Source organism: Cavia porcellus, unplaced genomic scaffold (assembly GCF_034190915.1).
Source record: "Cavia porcellus strain 051 isolate PalLab524CR breed Dunkin Hartley unplaced genomic scaffold, mCavPor4.1 scaffold_14, whole genome shotgun sequence".
In the NCBI taxonomy this organism is placed as follows: Eukaryota; Metazoa; Chordata; class Mammalia; order Rodentia; family Caviidae; genus Cavia; species Cavia porcellus.
This window is the reverse complement of record NW_026947497.1, coordinates 64,629,612-64,646,077: the sequence shown is the minus strand read 5'-3', so window position 1 is coordinate 64,646,077 and position 16,466 is coordinate 64,629,612. Positions and strand designations below refer to the sequence as shown.

Here is a 16,466-nt window from a genome sequence, read left to right as displayed (position 1 = left end):
TGAACGACAGGGAAGGTCTCCAGAAAAGGCAAATATCTTGCCACCCTACCCCCCCAAAAGAGAATTAGTGTCTCTCAGTGTCAGGGTGCAATTTAGGCCTCAAGGGCAGCAAGGTCTGTGAACGCAACACCTTGAGGACAGCTTTTGAACACACCTACATGCAAACCCATTGCAGCCACTGTCAGAAGATGGTCTGAGCGCAGCAAGCTGAAGGAGAGACTCCTAACACTCCAAGCCCGAGCCTCGCTGAGTGCCGCGCAGCAGAGGCTAGCACTCTGGTGACACCTGCACTCCTCAGAGCAGGTGGGGAAGTTGAGCCTTGGTCCAAACTTTAGAAATGTGAAGACAAATGACATGGTATACAGTGAGATGTGGGCGGCCCACCAGGCTTCCATTGCTCCCACATGTCCTGCCTGTGGTATGGTTCCCCAGATTAATACTTTTATAAGGTGAGTATGGCTCGGGATCCACCCTGTACCCCACAGCTGCTGGGGCTTCCTCTCTGCTACTGCCTCTGTGGGTCTGGAGTGAATGCCAGCGGCTCGTGTGTTAGGTTTCCAGAGCTTCCAGACAGCTGGGCAAAGCAATGCCCATTCAGAATCCCAGGGTTAAGAGTGCTTTGTGCCAGGCAAGAGCTCTTCCGTTCCTCTCATCCACTAGGCATCCAAGGGCCTCCAGGGCTCCAGACCCACAGTGAAGTCACAGTTGCCTCTTCTAGCTGGCAGGGGGATTCCAGGCCATAAACAGTGCTTCACTTAGGTACCGTGTCCTCAGGAACAAAAGGAAACAACATGAGTTTCCAGAGGACAAAGTATGAGGCCCCACAAATTGTCATGCTGGGTATGGTAACCTGTCATTTGGGTCCCTGCTTTCTGGGTTCCTGGAAGCAGTGAGAAAGCACCTGACTACCTCTGCACTGTCTTCATGCACCTTATCCCCAAAGTGAGTGTCGCCCACTGTCCCATGCCAGGTCTCCTGTCGGATCTCAACTTCTTTTCTCTGACTTCTTTCTAGGCCTGTCTCCAGTCTGGCTATGGCCCTGAACTTGGGGCAACACTAAGACCTCCACACCCACTGACTACACAGGAAGTTGAGTCACCCCAAGCCGAAGTTCCAGAGCCAGTGGCAGCTAGCTGTGGGGCTGCATCATTCTGTTTGGTTCTCAGAGGGTACTCGATAAAAGGTCCTTCCTTGTCTGATCTCTCTTCTGGCCCTGGCCTGCCTTACAGAACCTGCCACCCCTCCCAACTCACCACTGCCACCTTCCAGTAGTGGAAAATGCAGCTGGATGCTCCGCCCTGGGCTACAGCCTTATCCCTTTTGTTTGAGACAGTCGTGCTAAAGTGGCCCAGGCTGGCTTCAAATTGGCGATCCTGCATCAGCCTCCTGAGCAGCTGGTATGTGCACCACTGTGTCTGTGGAGCCATCTTTACTACCACCACCCCAGAGGCCTTTCCAGAGACCTTTCAACTCTAGGGAAAGCAGCAAGGTGTCTGACTGTGTGACAGAATTAGTCTGACCTTGGCTTCAAGGGAGATGGCACCACCTGCAGTTTGCAGGCTCAGCAGAAGAGCCATGCCTTAACACAGTGCAGTGACTGCAGCCCATAAAGGGGAAAGCCACACCCTCACCCCCTCCATTCTGTGGCAGGCTACCATCTAATGTGCCTTCCTTACCCGATGGCTTGGAAGGGAGGCGGCAGCAGTAGCACTCAAAGGTGATCAGCCAATTTTTGTGACTGGCTTGGCCCTGACACTTGATGGGCTTCTGGCAGCCATCAGAATTGTGTCATCCTTTCCTCCAATCAGCTTATTCTGCAGTTGCTGCAGGGTCCTAAGAAGTGCTTAGGTCACCTGCTGAGGTGGCAGGTCTCTTCTGAGACAGCCAGCTGAGTTGCCCCACCCCCAGGGGGGCACTCTGATGGTAAGTTGTGGCTCTCTCCCATCTGGCTGGGTTTGGGAGTTAGGATTAGTGATTCAGGAGGCCTTTCCAATCTGGTGACAGTCCTGTTGCCTGAACAAGTGCTACTGTCATCTCAGAAAAGGATGTCATGACATCGTTTTCTGAGATGACAGCAGCACTTGTTCAACTGGGAATCCAGACTTGAACCTCTGCGGTGAGGAAGCTGTGATCAGTATGAAGAACTCAGTTCCTGTCTTCACTTCTGAGACTCCTGTGGCTGTCCTGTTCCCAGCAGCCCATCCAGAAACCGTCCCACAGCCTTGTTATGTTCCCTGGTGAGACCACTGCACTTTTTTGGTTTGAGAGTCTCACCATGTAGTTCAGTCTGACCTGGAACTCACTATGTGCCCAGGCTGGCAAACTCCTGGCAACCTTACTCTCTCTGCCTCCCAAACCACATGCCGGGATTATAGGTATGCACCACCACACCTGGCTCACTGCTTTAACTTTTAAATGTCTTAAGTGAAAGTGGGGCACTTGGGTGGGGAGGAAAGGAAACAAGGCTTCCACTGAGGCCTTAACTTTGCATACTTATCTCCCACTTCTGAGGCCAGAGAAGCAGGAATGGAAATGAAAGGTCTGAAAGTGGAATCTTGGTTCAGGTTTTGGCCTTAGCACTTTATTGGTGTGATTTGCACAGCATTGCTAATTCTGTCAGTTTGCAGACAGAACCAGTAAGACATCTGTAGTACAACTGTGAAAAACAAGGTAAATTAGAGCACTTGACCTGACCCCTCACCTCCTGAAGCCACCAAGGCTGGGGCACCACCCTGACTGCCCACCAGCTGAGCTCAGGCCCCCAACCTGGGCAGCAGCACCAGAAAGGCTGCCTGTCCAGGCCAAATCATGCCCCTGCACAGCAACTGGAGCTTCTCCCACCCGCTCCCCATGAAGCCAGTGGTTTCTGAGCAGCAGAGGCTGCAAGAAGCTGCCTCAGCTGTGGCAGCGGGAGGCCAAGCCCAGAAGGAAACAGGCACGGGATGCCACTGTCCTATGAGAGCACCCTGGGGCCCAAATGGACAAGAGGCAGGTGAAGGAGCCACAGGTACAAGCTGTAGACAGAGGTCACCTCATTCTCCTGTCCTCGGATCTGTTTTCTTTAGCCTGTCCCCACTGTGCCCAAGAAAAAAATGTAGTGCCTGGACGAGTTTTTTCTATACCTTCACCAGGGCCTCTGATGGCTCCACAGAGGCACTCAGGGCTACCTCTGTGCCTGGCACGGACCCGGGCACACCTATCTCAACGGGCTTGGCTGAAGCCCAGAAGCTGCAGTAACACAAAGGAGTTTTCTGGTGGAAAGCGCTTCCCAGGCTGACCTGGAGAATAGAAGACACCAGGCAGCAGCAGCAGTCCTTGTAGGAGAAACAGGCTTTCCATCAACGCAGCTGTATCAGGAGATGGAATCTCTATCTTGGTCAGGTATTTAAGCTCCTCACAACAGAATGGAAGTATCTCTCAAATAGCAGACTTGCCCGCGTCTCTTTGTGGACTCCTAGCACACTGAAAGGTGGAGACAGTCTGCAGGGGCTAAACTAAGTGACAAGACCGCAATTCTGCCTACCCATCAAACGGTCGGGAATGCATGGCCCTGGGCCGCCCAGAGGTGGGAAACGGTCTCCCAGAACGATAAGTCTGTGTGCCAGGCTGCCTTATGGCCCCCTGGACACTTGAGCTTTGGGGCTTACACCACTGGGAGTTCAGATCATCATGGGGACACACGAGAGCACCACAGTGAGGCAGCAAGTAGCTTGGGCACCCCAAGTAAGCCAAAGGGATGCTTGGAGGCCGCGGGGCTGGGGTCTCGCCCCTTCCTGGCAGCATGTCCCGCCTGCTGGGCGGTAGCCAGTGAGTGGCGGGCGGGCGGATTAGATCTGATCCGATTAGGGCCGGGCCGTCGAGTTCACCCCCTCTCGGGTGCCCGCGCCGCCCAGCCCCGGGCCTCCCGACCTCTGCTCGCCGCACTCCGCTGCCCCTTCCCACGGCTGCGGCGCCCCGGGCCTCCGAGCCCCGCCCCGAGTCGGCAGACCGGCCAGGCCGTCCCCGCCCCCGCGTCCGCGTGCGGGGCTCAGGGTCGGATTCGGGACAGAAGGTGGAGCGCGGCCCCGCAGGCTCGCGCGCACCTGTCGCCCCGCGCCCGCCGTCCGCGCCCGGGGCGGGGGTCGACATCCCCGCCGGCGTCAGCGCTACGTGTGGCGGCGGCGGCAGGGGGGGTTACGGGGGCGGTGCCGAGCGCGGCGCGGGCGGGAGGCGGCGCGGGGACGGGGACGGCGGCGGCGGCGGCATGCGGCGGCGCGCGCTGCCCACCGCGGGCTGAGGGGCCGCAGCGCGGGCGGGGCGCGGGCGAGCGAGGCGCAGCGCCGGGCGGACCGCGCACCACGGCGGGGCCGCGCCATGGGCCCGGGCAGGGGGCCACTGGCGCTGCCGCCGCTACCGCTGCTGCTGCTGCTGCTGCCGCTGCTGGGGACCGTGCGGGTCCTGGCAGCAGGGGCCGTGTCCGGTAAGTGCTTGCAGAGGCCCGGGCTCCGCAGCTCTCGCTCCCGCCTGCGCCGTGCCGGGGTCGGGCCAGGGCCTCGGCGCCTCGGGCCTCGGGACCTCGGGACCCCGGGCCAGGGGTCTGCGAGCTGTGGAAGGGGGCGGGGCACCGTCTGCCCGCGCGCGGCTGCGGCTGGAGCTGGGATCGTGTGGCCGGCGGGACGGCAGGTGGGGAGCGGCCAGAGCGGGGCCCACTCCCGTGATGGGGGTGGGGAGGGGTCTGGGATTGGGATGGCATTGAGGTCTGGGGCGGGGCAAGGCCTAAGGGTGAGATTTCGGGGCGGGGTCTGGGAGTGGGGCGTGACTGCGGTGAGCTTGGGGGCGGGGCCTATAGGTGGGCGGGGTCCTGGGGGTGTGACCGGAGCAAGGTCTGTGGGTGAGATGGAAGGTGGTGAGCAGGTCCAGGAGTGTAAAGGGCACTGCAGGAGAGGGCGTCTGAGGGTGAGGCTCTGGGAGGGGTTTGGGGTGGGCGGGGTCTGAGGGTTAGATGGGTGGGGCCTAGAGGTGGGATGCAGTCTGAGTAGGGGGCAGGGTCTGGTAGGGGGTTCCCCAGGGTAAGACTTCTGAATGGGCTAGAGTTGGGGCGCCCTGTCTCAGCCCGTTAGACTGGATCCTGTCTTGGGTAGGCCATGCGGGAGACTGGTTAGCATGCATTTCCCAGGGGTGGTGATGGTCTAGGGGCGGGGTTTAAAGGGGCGTGGCCCATGTGGTCGTGGGCCATGCGAGGCTGGGCCAGCTAAGCCTTTGCAGGTGACCTTGATGCCCCTCGCCTTCCCTCCCGTAGCGCGTGAGGTGGGCAGCGCAGCCGAGGCTGAAGAGCTGGTGAAGAGTGGCCTGGCATGGGAGCCGCGTGTCAATGACTCGCGGGAAGAGGTGGGCCTGCCAACTGCTGTGGACGATGATAACACGTGGAGGGCACCAGGCCGTGACCTGGGCCCTGCAACCCCTGAAGCCAGGTTGGGGCCTGAAGAGGCGCCCAAGGCCTCAACCACAGTCACAGGCACTGCCTGGCTGGAGCCCGAGAGCACAGGCCTGGGCGGGGTGACCGCAGAGGTGGGCAGCGGCGACACCCAGGCCCTGCCAGCCACTCTCGCGGCTCCCGACAACACCCTGGAGCACTCGACAGTGCCCCCCATAACCCCTGAGGCCACTGAAGCTGGGGCACCCCCCTCACCCACCGCTGCTCACCAGCTGAGCCCTGGGCCCGAACTCCCTAAGGAGAGCCCCTTGGAGGTCTGGCTGAACCTGGGCAGCCACACACCCGATCCACAGGAGCCAGGGCCCACGGAGCCCCTTCCAGGCACCCTAGAGCCCCAGCCCACCTCAGAGATCATCGACATCGACTATTTCGAGGGACTGGATGGTGAGGGTCGTGGTGCAGACCTGGGGGTCTTCCCGGGGTCACCAGGAACCTCTGACCACCACCCCGCCGCTGAGGAAGAGACCCCTTCCTGGAGCCTGCTTGACTTGTATGACGACTTCACCCCCTTTGACGAGTCCGATTTCTATCCCACCACGTCCTTTTACGACGACTTGGAGGAAGATGAGGAGGAAGAGGAGGATGACAAGGATGCAGTGGGAGGCGGAGACCTGGAAGACGAAAACGACCTCCTGCCCACAGAGAAGCCCCGCGCAGGGCCAGGCATGGGCCAGCCCACCAGTCGGTGGCATGCTGTACCTCCCCAGCAGACCCTGGGGCTGTCCCCTGGTGGCAGTATCGCCCTCAGGCCCCGCCCAGGAGAGCCAGGCAAGGACCTGGCCTCTGGCGAGAATGGTACCGAGTGCCGCAGCGGCTTCGTGCGCCACAACGGCTCTTGCAGGTCTGTGTGCGACCTCTTCCCCAGCTACTGTCACAATGGTGGCCAGTGCTACCTGGTGGAGAACATCGGGGCCTTCTGCAGGTAAGGCAGCTGCAGCTGCAGGTGCAGGTGGGTGCTTGGGTTCCAGGAGACCAGAAAGGTTTGCTCAGGCTGGAGCTGTAGAAGGTCTTGTCTTTTGGGGTGAGTTTTTCCTCTCTGCCTTCATCCACACGTGTCTTCCTGGCATTTGACAAGGAGGCCATGGTGCCATTTTAGAGACTCAGAGTTAAGCATAGCCCTGAGGACTTCAAGCCTGCCACCCATACCTCACCAAGGATCACCTGTCTCCTCATTCTTGGGAACTCTGCACCATTGGGAGTCAGCTTCATACTCAGAACTCGCTGCCTTCTGGAAGGATCCTGTGGCAGGAGTGAGCCAGGTGGTTTTTCCAGGCCCTAGAAGTAGGGGGGGAAGCACCCAGACCCCTCTGGGACATTTTCCACTGGTCCCAGGAGGAACAGTTCTGTTATCTGGGGGTCTCTCTCAAGTGCCATTCTTGACACTTCTTTGTTCTTTTTGGAGGCGTGTGGAGAATCAGGTTTCTCGGGGTCTGGGGTGCTGGTGGGGGAACTTAGAAAGCAGTGAACACTGAGCCCTTGGCATCAAAGCTTATGCCACAGTTCCATTTTGTGGCTTCCTTTTCTATCATTGGTGATGACATAAGTAAGGGTCACTCAGGTAAGCTACAGCCACACGGTCCTAGTGGGAGTTGCTCAGCCTGGCCCAGAGGACGAACTGCAGTTTGACTCCCAGTAGAAAACATAAAAGAGAAAGAAGGGAACAGTGGTGCTGCGCTCCTGCAGATAGTGAAGGCTCCCCGGAGGATGAGGGAACCCTGGGTTTTGCTCTTCAGGCTTCAGTTAGAGGAGCTCTAGTGATGGTTTCAGCCTGGGAGCTGTGGAATTTCTGTGCAAAATCACCTTTGGTTCTGGCAGACTCTTGGAATTTGCACCTTCAAAGTGAACTCCCCCCTTGCATGGGGAATCTGGAGTCCCACAGCCTCTGGGGAGCCCTAAACCTTCCCAGCCCCTCCCAGGGTGCTGAGGGAGTTCCTGAGCCAGCAGAAAAGTCAGTTGTGCTCCTCAGGAGCTACTTGGCTGCTCCCTGTGCTCTGCAAGCCCCTTCCTGCCCTCAGGGGGGCTTCTGCACCTGTCCCTCGCAACTCCCCTTGCTCAGCCCGGTCCTGTCTCGGGATCACACTTGGCTGTGGGCAGCCAGGCCTGCCGCGTCTGGAAAACTGTTTTTGCATTCCGCTCACAGGGGACTGCAGCACCACCTTTGTCTGGTCACTGTGACCCTCTGCAGGGACCATCCAAGCTGTGGTGGGATTCCCCGAGACTCTGGGTTAGAGGGCGGCACTCCCAGGGGTCTGCATTCCCTGACAGCCTCACACACAAGGTCCCACCCCCAGGGCAGCAGAAGTTCAGGGAAACTAGAGTCCCTTTCCAGTCATCTCCACTCTGTTCCTCCACCCATGATTTCCCAGCCTCGGCCCCTTTCTCTTGTCTGTCATTCACCCTGGGGTTCGTGTCCTCCCTCCTTTGCCTGCCTCTGTATCCTTCCACATCTTTCTTCTGTGAAGCAGCCTGGTTCCCATGGAAACAGCAATGTCATTGGAAGAGTTGGAGCCTGGGAATGTCCCCAAGGGCAAGAGAAAGTCACTCAACAAAAGGACTAAAACCCACCCAGAGGGTCGATTCTCACTCTGCTTGCAAGATAGTCCTCATAGCCATAGGTTGCTTAGGGAGTACAACTTTAGGGGTCCTGGGGACAGGAGACCACCTATCCATCTCTGTGTTGGTCCTTGCCTGTCAGCCCGAATCTTTCAGTGCCTGCTCAGCCCATGTGAACTAGTTAAGATGCAAAGGAACAAGATAGGTTTTCATGTCCCGGGCAGCTTGGTCCTTTGTAGCCATCAGTGCTGTTTGCCCTGCGGCCCAGTCTGTCCATCACACAGCCAGAGCAGCCAGAAGACCTAGATGCCCCTGCCCCCTTGCTCCCCTTGCCATCATGTAGTTTAGAGTCACTTCCACAGTCCCTCTGGGCCTCTGTTCCCTCCTCTCCATTACGGAGCTCTGAGTGCCTGGTCCACATCCCAGATGGATCAGGCACTGCTGTACAGAGGACAACAGAGTGCAGCTCCAGGCTCTGTGCAGACTCGAGCGCCATGGACCCTCCAGGGGTCCTGGGAGGAAGTATGATAAGAGCTCTGGCCTGTGCGGCCCTGGATGCACCTGCCCCATCTGCTCAGTGCCCTCTGTCATGCTGCAGGTGCAACACGCAGGACTACATCTGGCACAAGGGCATGCGCTGCGAGTCCATCATCACCGACTTTCAGGTGATGTGCGTGGCCGTGGGCTCTGCAGCGCTCGTACTGCTCCTGCTCTTCATGATGACTGTGTTCTTCGCCAAGAAGCTCTATCTGCTCAAGACGGAGAATACCAAGCTTCGGAGGACCAAGTGAGTTTGACCTCTGGCCCGGGGTGTAGTCCCAGGGTTCCCAGAGCCCGCTCTCCACCCCGACCAGAGGTGCAGTGTTTGTGCTCGATATCCACCCCAAGAGAGCCATTCTTACTCAGAATGTGATGGCCAGGAGCATTCCCAGCACCCGGCACCTCCTGCCCTCGCCCTGAGTCACTTCTACCCTGGTCTGCCCCCCTTGCCTGACCACACCCATCTCCGTGGTCAGTGACAGTGAGCAGCCTGTGTGAGGATTTCACCCCAAGTCAGCATGGTGTAGCCCCACCTCACACCCACTGTCACTCTCTGCCAGCTCTTCCTCAGCCAATGCTCAGAAGAGGCGATTTAGTACCACTCTGCATGGTTTTCAAAAGCTGAGCAGCCACTGGTCTGCATGGACGTATAAGGGATTCAAGAAAATCCTCAGCTTGGGGGCTGGGGCTTTAGCTCAGCAGCATAAGCGCCTGCCTTGCAAGCAGGCAGTTGTGAGTTCCATCCCCGGTACTGATAAAAAAAGAAAAAGACAAAACAAAAGAAAAAAAGAAAATCCTCAGTTGGGCCCAGGAGCACACACCTGTGATCCCGGTACTCTGGGAGGCTGAGGCAGACCGCATTCCCAGGTTTAAAGAGGGCAAGGTTACCTAGCTCAGTGAGAAGGGTTCAATCCTCCGCTGCCTCCAAAAAGGGAGGTGGGGAGGAAGGCGGGAAGGCTTCTCCCTCTCCTGGTTGGAATTTGGTGGCAGTGCTGAGAGGTCAGGGTTCACATCCTTTGCTGTGGCCTGCAGGGCTACCTGGGGCTAGAAAGCTTTTCTCAGCTGTCCTGTGACAGGGTGGAGCCTCTTGAACACTCAGGTGTGACCTTGTGCACTGATAGAATCCTGCTGGTCACTGAGGCAAATGTCACAGGAGTCAGGAAAGGAGATGCCCCGAGCTCACCTTCTTTAGGCTCCAGTTGTGGGCTCTACCTCCCCTTCAGCAAGCTACACAGTGGCCCCTGGCCCAGGGCCCTCTCCAGAGAACCTGACTGGAGGACTTTCCCCAGGAAAGGACAAAACACCATCTGCTGCTCCTGTGCCGGTGGCCCAGGCTCCCTGCAGGGCGCAGGGGTACAGGGGCCTTGGCCTCAGCCTCACTCTCCACTGTGCCTAGGCACTGGGACGGAGGAACTCCCGGGGAGGCACAGCCGGGCTCTGCACGGTGGAGGGGACCACCCAAATCAGGGCAGCTGCATGAGGCCAGGGGCCTGGAGGGTCAGGGACGGGGCCGTCCTCCCCGGCAGCCCGTAGCTCTGCTGCACGCTGCTCCACACACTGGGTGCAGTACAGACACTGCTGCGGTTGATTGATTGCCAGGTACATATTTCCCCCACATATCAGCATCCCTGAAATTGGATGGCGTTGTACAGTCGCTGTGAGCCAGATGGTAGTCTCGGTGTAGCAACTGCCTGGCACCCAGGATCGTGGTCATCACTGCTCATATCGTAGTCAGTTCTTTATCTAAAGCCCAAATGAGCTCCTCAAGTGTCTGATAGAAAGCTGAGGTGATGAGCAGGTCCAGGGTCATCGTTCAAGTGGCAGAAGTTTGCTCCTCATGCTGCACTGAGTGACATGCATGAGTCCAGCCTGCGACCCTTTCACTCATAGTCTGCCTTCTTTCTCCCTCCCTGCAGCAAGTTCCGGACTCCATCCGAGCTCCACAACGATAACTTCTCCCTTTCTACCATTGCCGAGGGCTCTCACCCAAACGTAAGGAAACTTTGTGACACTCCCCGTACCTCCCCCTCCCCTCCGTGCCCATGCCTGGGCTCACTTTGATAACACTGTCTGTCGGGCCGCTCTTCCTTCACCTCTCCCTACTGTGTGTGTCTCAGGCCTTTGCTGTGTTTCGAGGCACAGTTGCCAGGGGTGTCAGGGCCAGCACAGGGTCATGAAGGTGGCAGTGGAAGGCAAAGGTGGGACCAGGTGCTGGGTGGCCTGTCACTCCTTTGACACCTGCCATGGTGATGGGCAGTGGATCCCTTTTCCCAGGATGGCTTGTGATACGTAGCTGCACCTGTTCCTGGGCAGTCTGATGATTGCCTTTGGCTTTCCACACGGAGGAGGAAGGCTCTGTGTTCACTGCTAAGGAGTTTCCTGATGGCTGTTGGAGCAAGCTGTGGCCACCCTGTGGGATAAGTAGAGCATCCTTAATGGTCTTTGATAGGCCTGGAAATGGCAGGCGTGGACACTTCCGGTCAGGTCCGGGGTCCCCATGACACCTGCAGAATCATACACCCAGACCAGTGCTCTTCTTAGGAGCAAGGGCTCACGAGTGTCAGCAGACACCCAGTGGGAGTCCAGTAGACCATTTCTAACAGCGCTGGCCTAGTGCCATGCTGAGCGGACTGAGGTTAGAATGCTGGATAACTGTGAGAGAATTTCAGAAATACAGTAGAAACCGAGCTGAGCCCCAGGTCACTGCGTCACATCCACGCTAAGAGTTCTGCACACCTTTGCTGGGGATATAGCCCAGCGGCGTAAGCACCTGCCTGGCAAGTGCAAGGTTCTGAGTTCGATCCCTGGTACAGAAAAAGGAAGAGAAAAAAAAAGGTTCTACACACCTTGCAGGCGCCTTACCCGAGGTGAATCTGTTATCACCACCTAAGAACTAGGTCAACTCTGGACTGAACAGCAGAGTCGAAGCAGAACCCTTGAAGTTCTCTGTAGTCACGGGCAGTAGGGCAGAGCTCGCTGGGGTCTCTGCCTTCTGGAACAGGCAGGAACTTCCTGTGGCGGGGGGACGGGGGCCGTGTGTATCTGTGCTGTTCACTGTAGTCGCCATCAGACGAAGGTCGTGCTGGGTGTGCACGGGATCCCTGTAAGTTCACGATGTTGATAATAAGCATTAAGCCTGATACCTCGGTCGGTAGGCGCCTGGCAGGCAGGCTGGTGGAGTCTTGCTGGCCTCCAGCTGCCCGCTGTCCCCTTAGCGTAGGAGCCCACACTCTGTCCGCATTGATGATCGAAGCAAATTGTGGCCTGTCTTGGGCCCTCTGTCAGCTCTGCTGCCCTTGCGAGGTGCACAGTCCTATCCGCCGGGCTGTCTCCTGTCTGCCGGGCTGTCCCCTGTCCACTGGGCTGTCCCCCTGTCCACAGGACGTACTGCTGCTCACTCAGGCACAAGGCTCCCTCGGGCAGGGCTCTGGCTTTCCCTACACACGGGAGGGAGAGGAGACAGACGGGGGCTGCTGGAGCAGTCCAGGGTTCCTGAGGGACGGAGCCCGCTCTGTGGAGGGTGGGGCTCTGGCCACGAGGGTGCCCCCTAATCCTGAGTTCAGAACAAAACCAGGGTTACTCAACAAAGTGGCCATCTCCTGCTGGGCAGAGCCGGGAAGGGGTGCCAGGCTGTGGGAGTCCCCTGGCTCTGCTTGCATCCAGAGGGCGGCTTCCAGCTGGCGCCCTTTCCCCAACGTGTCCCTGGGAGCACTGTACTCGCTATCAAGCACTGTGAGGGTCAGGAGTGACTGTCCTGGCCAGCAGGAGTGCACTTGGGGTCTCAGCATTGTCTCTGACCCTCACCCCTTAGCTACAGGGGAGCTGTAGTTGGAGCTGGGTCCGCGGTGTAGCCCATTAGGACAGGTGCCCCGGAGGCTGGGGAGGTGGCTCAAAGGTAGAGCACTTGCCTGGCATGTGCGAGGCCCTGGGTCCAACCCAGGCTACAATAAAGGAAAAGCACAGTGGCTACTTGGTGGTGAGGTAAAGCCTCTGCGTCACCCCGACCTCTGTACTGACCCCATCTGTTCGGCGCTGGGCAGCAAGGCTGAGCTCCCACAGTGGACCTGCTACCCTTCCCCCATCCCTCTCCAGCACCCTCGGATTCCCAGTGGGTGTTGGTTGCCCCACAGTGTTCCAGAGAGTTCCGTTTGTGTTAGGGTAAGTAAAGCAATAGAGAGGGTCGTTTCCAAGCCTGCTGCCATCGTCCCTCCTGGCCTCGGGCAGGAAGCCGGTGTCCCATCACCCTCCACCCATTCCTGCTTCTCCTTTGGCCCAGACTGCAGTGGCGCCATCTTGAGTGGACCCCAGGCCACCCAGGCTGGTCCTGTGTGAGTCTCATTGTGTCCAGCAGCCTCCCAAGGGGCCATCGGGAGGTGGCAGGGTGCTCTGAGCCACTTTGTCAGTGAAGTCCCCAGAGCCTGTGGTGACTACAGCTGCCTGCCCCGCATGGTGACATCATGCCCTGCGAGCCCACAGCTATCCAGGATTTGCATTTATTCCAAGAACTTCCTGCGTCCCTTTGTGCTTTTCCTGTGTTTGAAACTTTCTGACATGGCAGGCTCTGCACTCCTCTGGAAAGTGTTGGCATCGGTCCCTGGGGTCCCGGCTGAACCCCACAGTGCCCTGGGGCTGGAGAGCACCCGCGTGGCCCACGGGGACACTGGGAGTAGGCCACACAGCAGATCCCTGGACTTTTGCCAGATGTCAGCCCCACTTCTGGTGACTAGGTCCATCTTCCTCACTGAGGGGTGATAGGACCCGGCCCCAAGGAGGCACTGGTGCTGGGTTATGTATGCCGTGGTGTGTGTCGCTCCCCTGGGCCTTGTTCAGAGGCCACCATCCCTGGCTTTAGGGTCTGCTTCTCCCACCCACAGCAGCTTTGTTGAAGTCAGTCAACTCCCCTGAGCCTCCGGGCCAGGTTAAGGCACTCGACCTGCTATAACATCACAGCCCTGGAGGGGTCCTGCGCGGAGTGTGTGCCCTGCCGACCTGTGCCGCTGGGTGTTGTAGACAGGTTGTGTCAGAGGATACACACGCAGGCCACACCTTAGGAAGGGGCAGAGTGAACAGGGCCCTGCCCTCCTGTCTCCATCCGGCTGCCATGTGACTCCGAGAGCCCCATACCTGCCCTGGTTGCTCAGCTGTGAGGCCTTCATGCTGCGTCTTCCCCAGGCAGCTGGGCGCGTGCTGTCGGGTATCTGTGATCCCAGCACTCCAGGAGGCTGAGGCTGGATGACTGCAAGTTTGAGCCCAGCCTGGGAAGTTTAATGACTCAATGAGGCCCTGATAAAAAAAGTACTGGGATGTGGTACATCCAGAGGCTCTGGGTTCAGTCCCTCGCACAAAAACAAAAACTAAATCTTCATTAGTTCCTTTTGTTGGTTGGTTTTTTGAGAGAGGGTTTGGGCATGTAGTTGAGGCTGGCCTAGAACTCACTGTGTAGCCCAGACTGCCCTGAACCTCCTGTCCATACTCCTGCCTCAGCCTCCCTAGTGCTGGAATGACAGGCACATGCCACCATGTCTGGCAATTTTTTTTTTTAATTTTTAAATTTTGGGGGTTTTTGTTGTATTGTTTTGTTTTGGCTTGGTTTGGTTTCTGAAATAGGGTCTTGCTATGTAGTGCAGAGGGCCCAGAATTCACCATGTAGCCCAGCCTGGCCTCAAATTCATAACGATCCTCCTGCCTCAGCCTCCTGAATACCAGGATGACAGACATGCATTACCATGCCCAGCTGTATTTTCCTAGGATTTTTCAAAGGATTTTGCTGTACCTGTGTGCTGCTCCTTATGTGTTTAGTCCCAGCACACACAGACTTCCATTCTGCACTTTTCTGGGACTCCTCCCTTGCAGACCGACAGTGTTGGGTACCCCTGTGTGCTGTGTGCAGCCACAGGCCCTTAAGTAGGCTTCGGTCCTCTCTGGAGCCCCTTTCCTCTCGCCCCTCACTGTGAGTCACGTGAGTCACTGTGAGTCACCTCTTCCCAGGGTGGCCTGAGAGATGCGTCCAGCCCAGCTGGGGCAGCAGGAGGAGACGTTGTACAGGGCACACACTGTGCTGTGTGCTCAGGCCCCACGGAAAGCCCAGGTCTGCGCCCAATTTCGTGCCATCCTGTAATGAGCCTGGCCCGCCCCAGGATGTGTCCAGTCCTGCAGCAGCCGGCAGATGCCCGCCACAGAGGGCCCAGTCCCCGTCGAGCACGGCGTCCCGGCAGTGAGGTGTGGTCACTCAGGAACCAGGACAGACTCCACATTTCCCGGTACCCACGAGTCTGCCACCCTGGTCAGCAGAGCTCTGAGCCGTTAGGACAGACTGCGGCTCAGGGCCTTAGAGAAAACCGAGGCCCAGAGCTTCGTCCAGGCCTTGTCCCCTCTAGAGTGAAAGGCAAAGGGAGGCTGGCATTTTTACAGAGCTCTGCAGCCAAGAACGTGGGACAGGAGGTCCGCGTGCTGGCTGCGCTGCTGGGGTTTTTTCCTTCCATTCTTTTTTTTGACACAGTATATCCCTGTGTGGCCCGGGATAGCCACACTCATGATGACCCTCCTGCCTCAGCTTCCTGAGTACAAGGATTACAGGTATCCACTACCACTCCCAGCACAGCATCCACTATATTTTAGAGGCACCTAGGCCAAGTGAAAGGGACTGTTGTCCCCAGTCCCTGTTTGGAAGAAAACCTAACCGGCCCATATCGAAGATATGGAACCTGTTTACCTGTGAATCACATCTCTATATCTAGCCACTGACCTTAAAGGACTTACTGAAGGCTGGATGCTAATGACCTAACTCATTCCTTTTAGTTTTTCTCCTTTTTTTAAAATATGCTCCTTCCGGCCAGTTAGAAAAACCTAACTGGGCGTGGTGACCCTAGCCCTCGGGAAGCTGAAGCATAAGGATCATCCTCAGGTGCAGTGCCAGCCTGGGCTGTAGAGTGAATTCAAAGCCAGCCTGGACTACATAGCCAGCCCTGTCTCAAAAAAACAAACCTCGGGCTGAGGGTTGGCTCACTCTACCCGTTCCCCAACCCCTCTCCTCTTCCAGGATGATGCCAGCGCTCCCCACAAAATCCAGGAAGTTCTCAAGTCCTGCCTGAAAGAGGAGGAGCCCTTTAACATCCAGAACTCCATGTCGCCCAAGCTGGAGGGCGGCAAAGGGGACCAGGCCGATCTGGACGTGAACTGTCTCCAGAACAACCTAACCTGAAGCCGGGGAGAGGCCTTGGGGGCGGGGGGCGGGGAAGACCATTCTCTCCTCTTGTTCAGGTCTCTTTCTCCTAACCATTTGTTAAACTCTTTTCCTTTTCTGATCTCATGGCATGCTTTGATGTATTTTGTACAGGAGGGAGAAAAAAACAAAATAAGCAAAGAAACGGAACAGAATCGCGAATGTCGGGTCCTTCGTGCTGTCTGTACATTGCTTCCACCGCTGTGATTTCTAAACCTACGCTATTATTCAACTGACTTTTTTTTGTACTCTGACCCACCTTTTTTTGGAATATCAGTAAAAACAAAGTTCTTGAAATAAAACTTTTTAAAAACTCTCCGTTTTCTTAATGTCCTGGGTCACCCCCTACCCTGTCCTTATCTGCCTCTGAATTTTGCGTACAGCTCCACTGATCAAGGCCCGGGAATGGTCTGCATGTCCACTGGGGCTGCCATGCTGAGACTCGCAGGCTGGTTGAGAGGTGGCCAGTCCGTGGTGAAGGCACCTGGAGGCTGGTTCCGGAGGCGGTCTCTGCTTCCTGGGTTGCAGACAGCCACCTTCGCCTGGTCCTGAGCGGCCTTCTCCGTACCTCTGTGGAAAGATGAAGATGGCCAGGGTCTGTCTCTGTCCTCACAAGGACACTAATCCTGTGGCATGAGCATGTCATTTAATCTTAACTGGGGCCCAAAGGGTTTATTT

At 57.5% G+C, this 16,466-nt stretch overlaps 1 protein-coding gene across 1 annotated transcript; it reads left to right on the top strand.

The window, feature by feature from the left end:
• Positions 1-4,319: 4,319 nt before the first annotated feature.
• Positions 4,320-16,104, top strand: Cspg5 (chondroitin sulfate proteoglycan 5). Its single transcript, XM_063261106.1, has 5 exons — positions 4,320-4,459; positions 5,279-6,395; positions 8,625-8,813; positions 10,483-10,558; positions 15,606-16,104. Exons 1-5 carry the CDS (start codon positions 4,354-4,356, stop codon positions 15,765-15,767), a joined length of 1,650 nt encoding a protein of 549 aa, XP_063117176.1. The 5' UTR covers positions 4,320-4,353; the 3' UTR covers positions 15,768-16,104.
• The last annotated feature ends 362 nt before the right edge of the window (positions 16,105-16,466 follow it).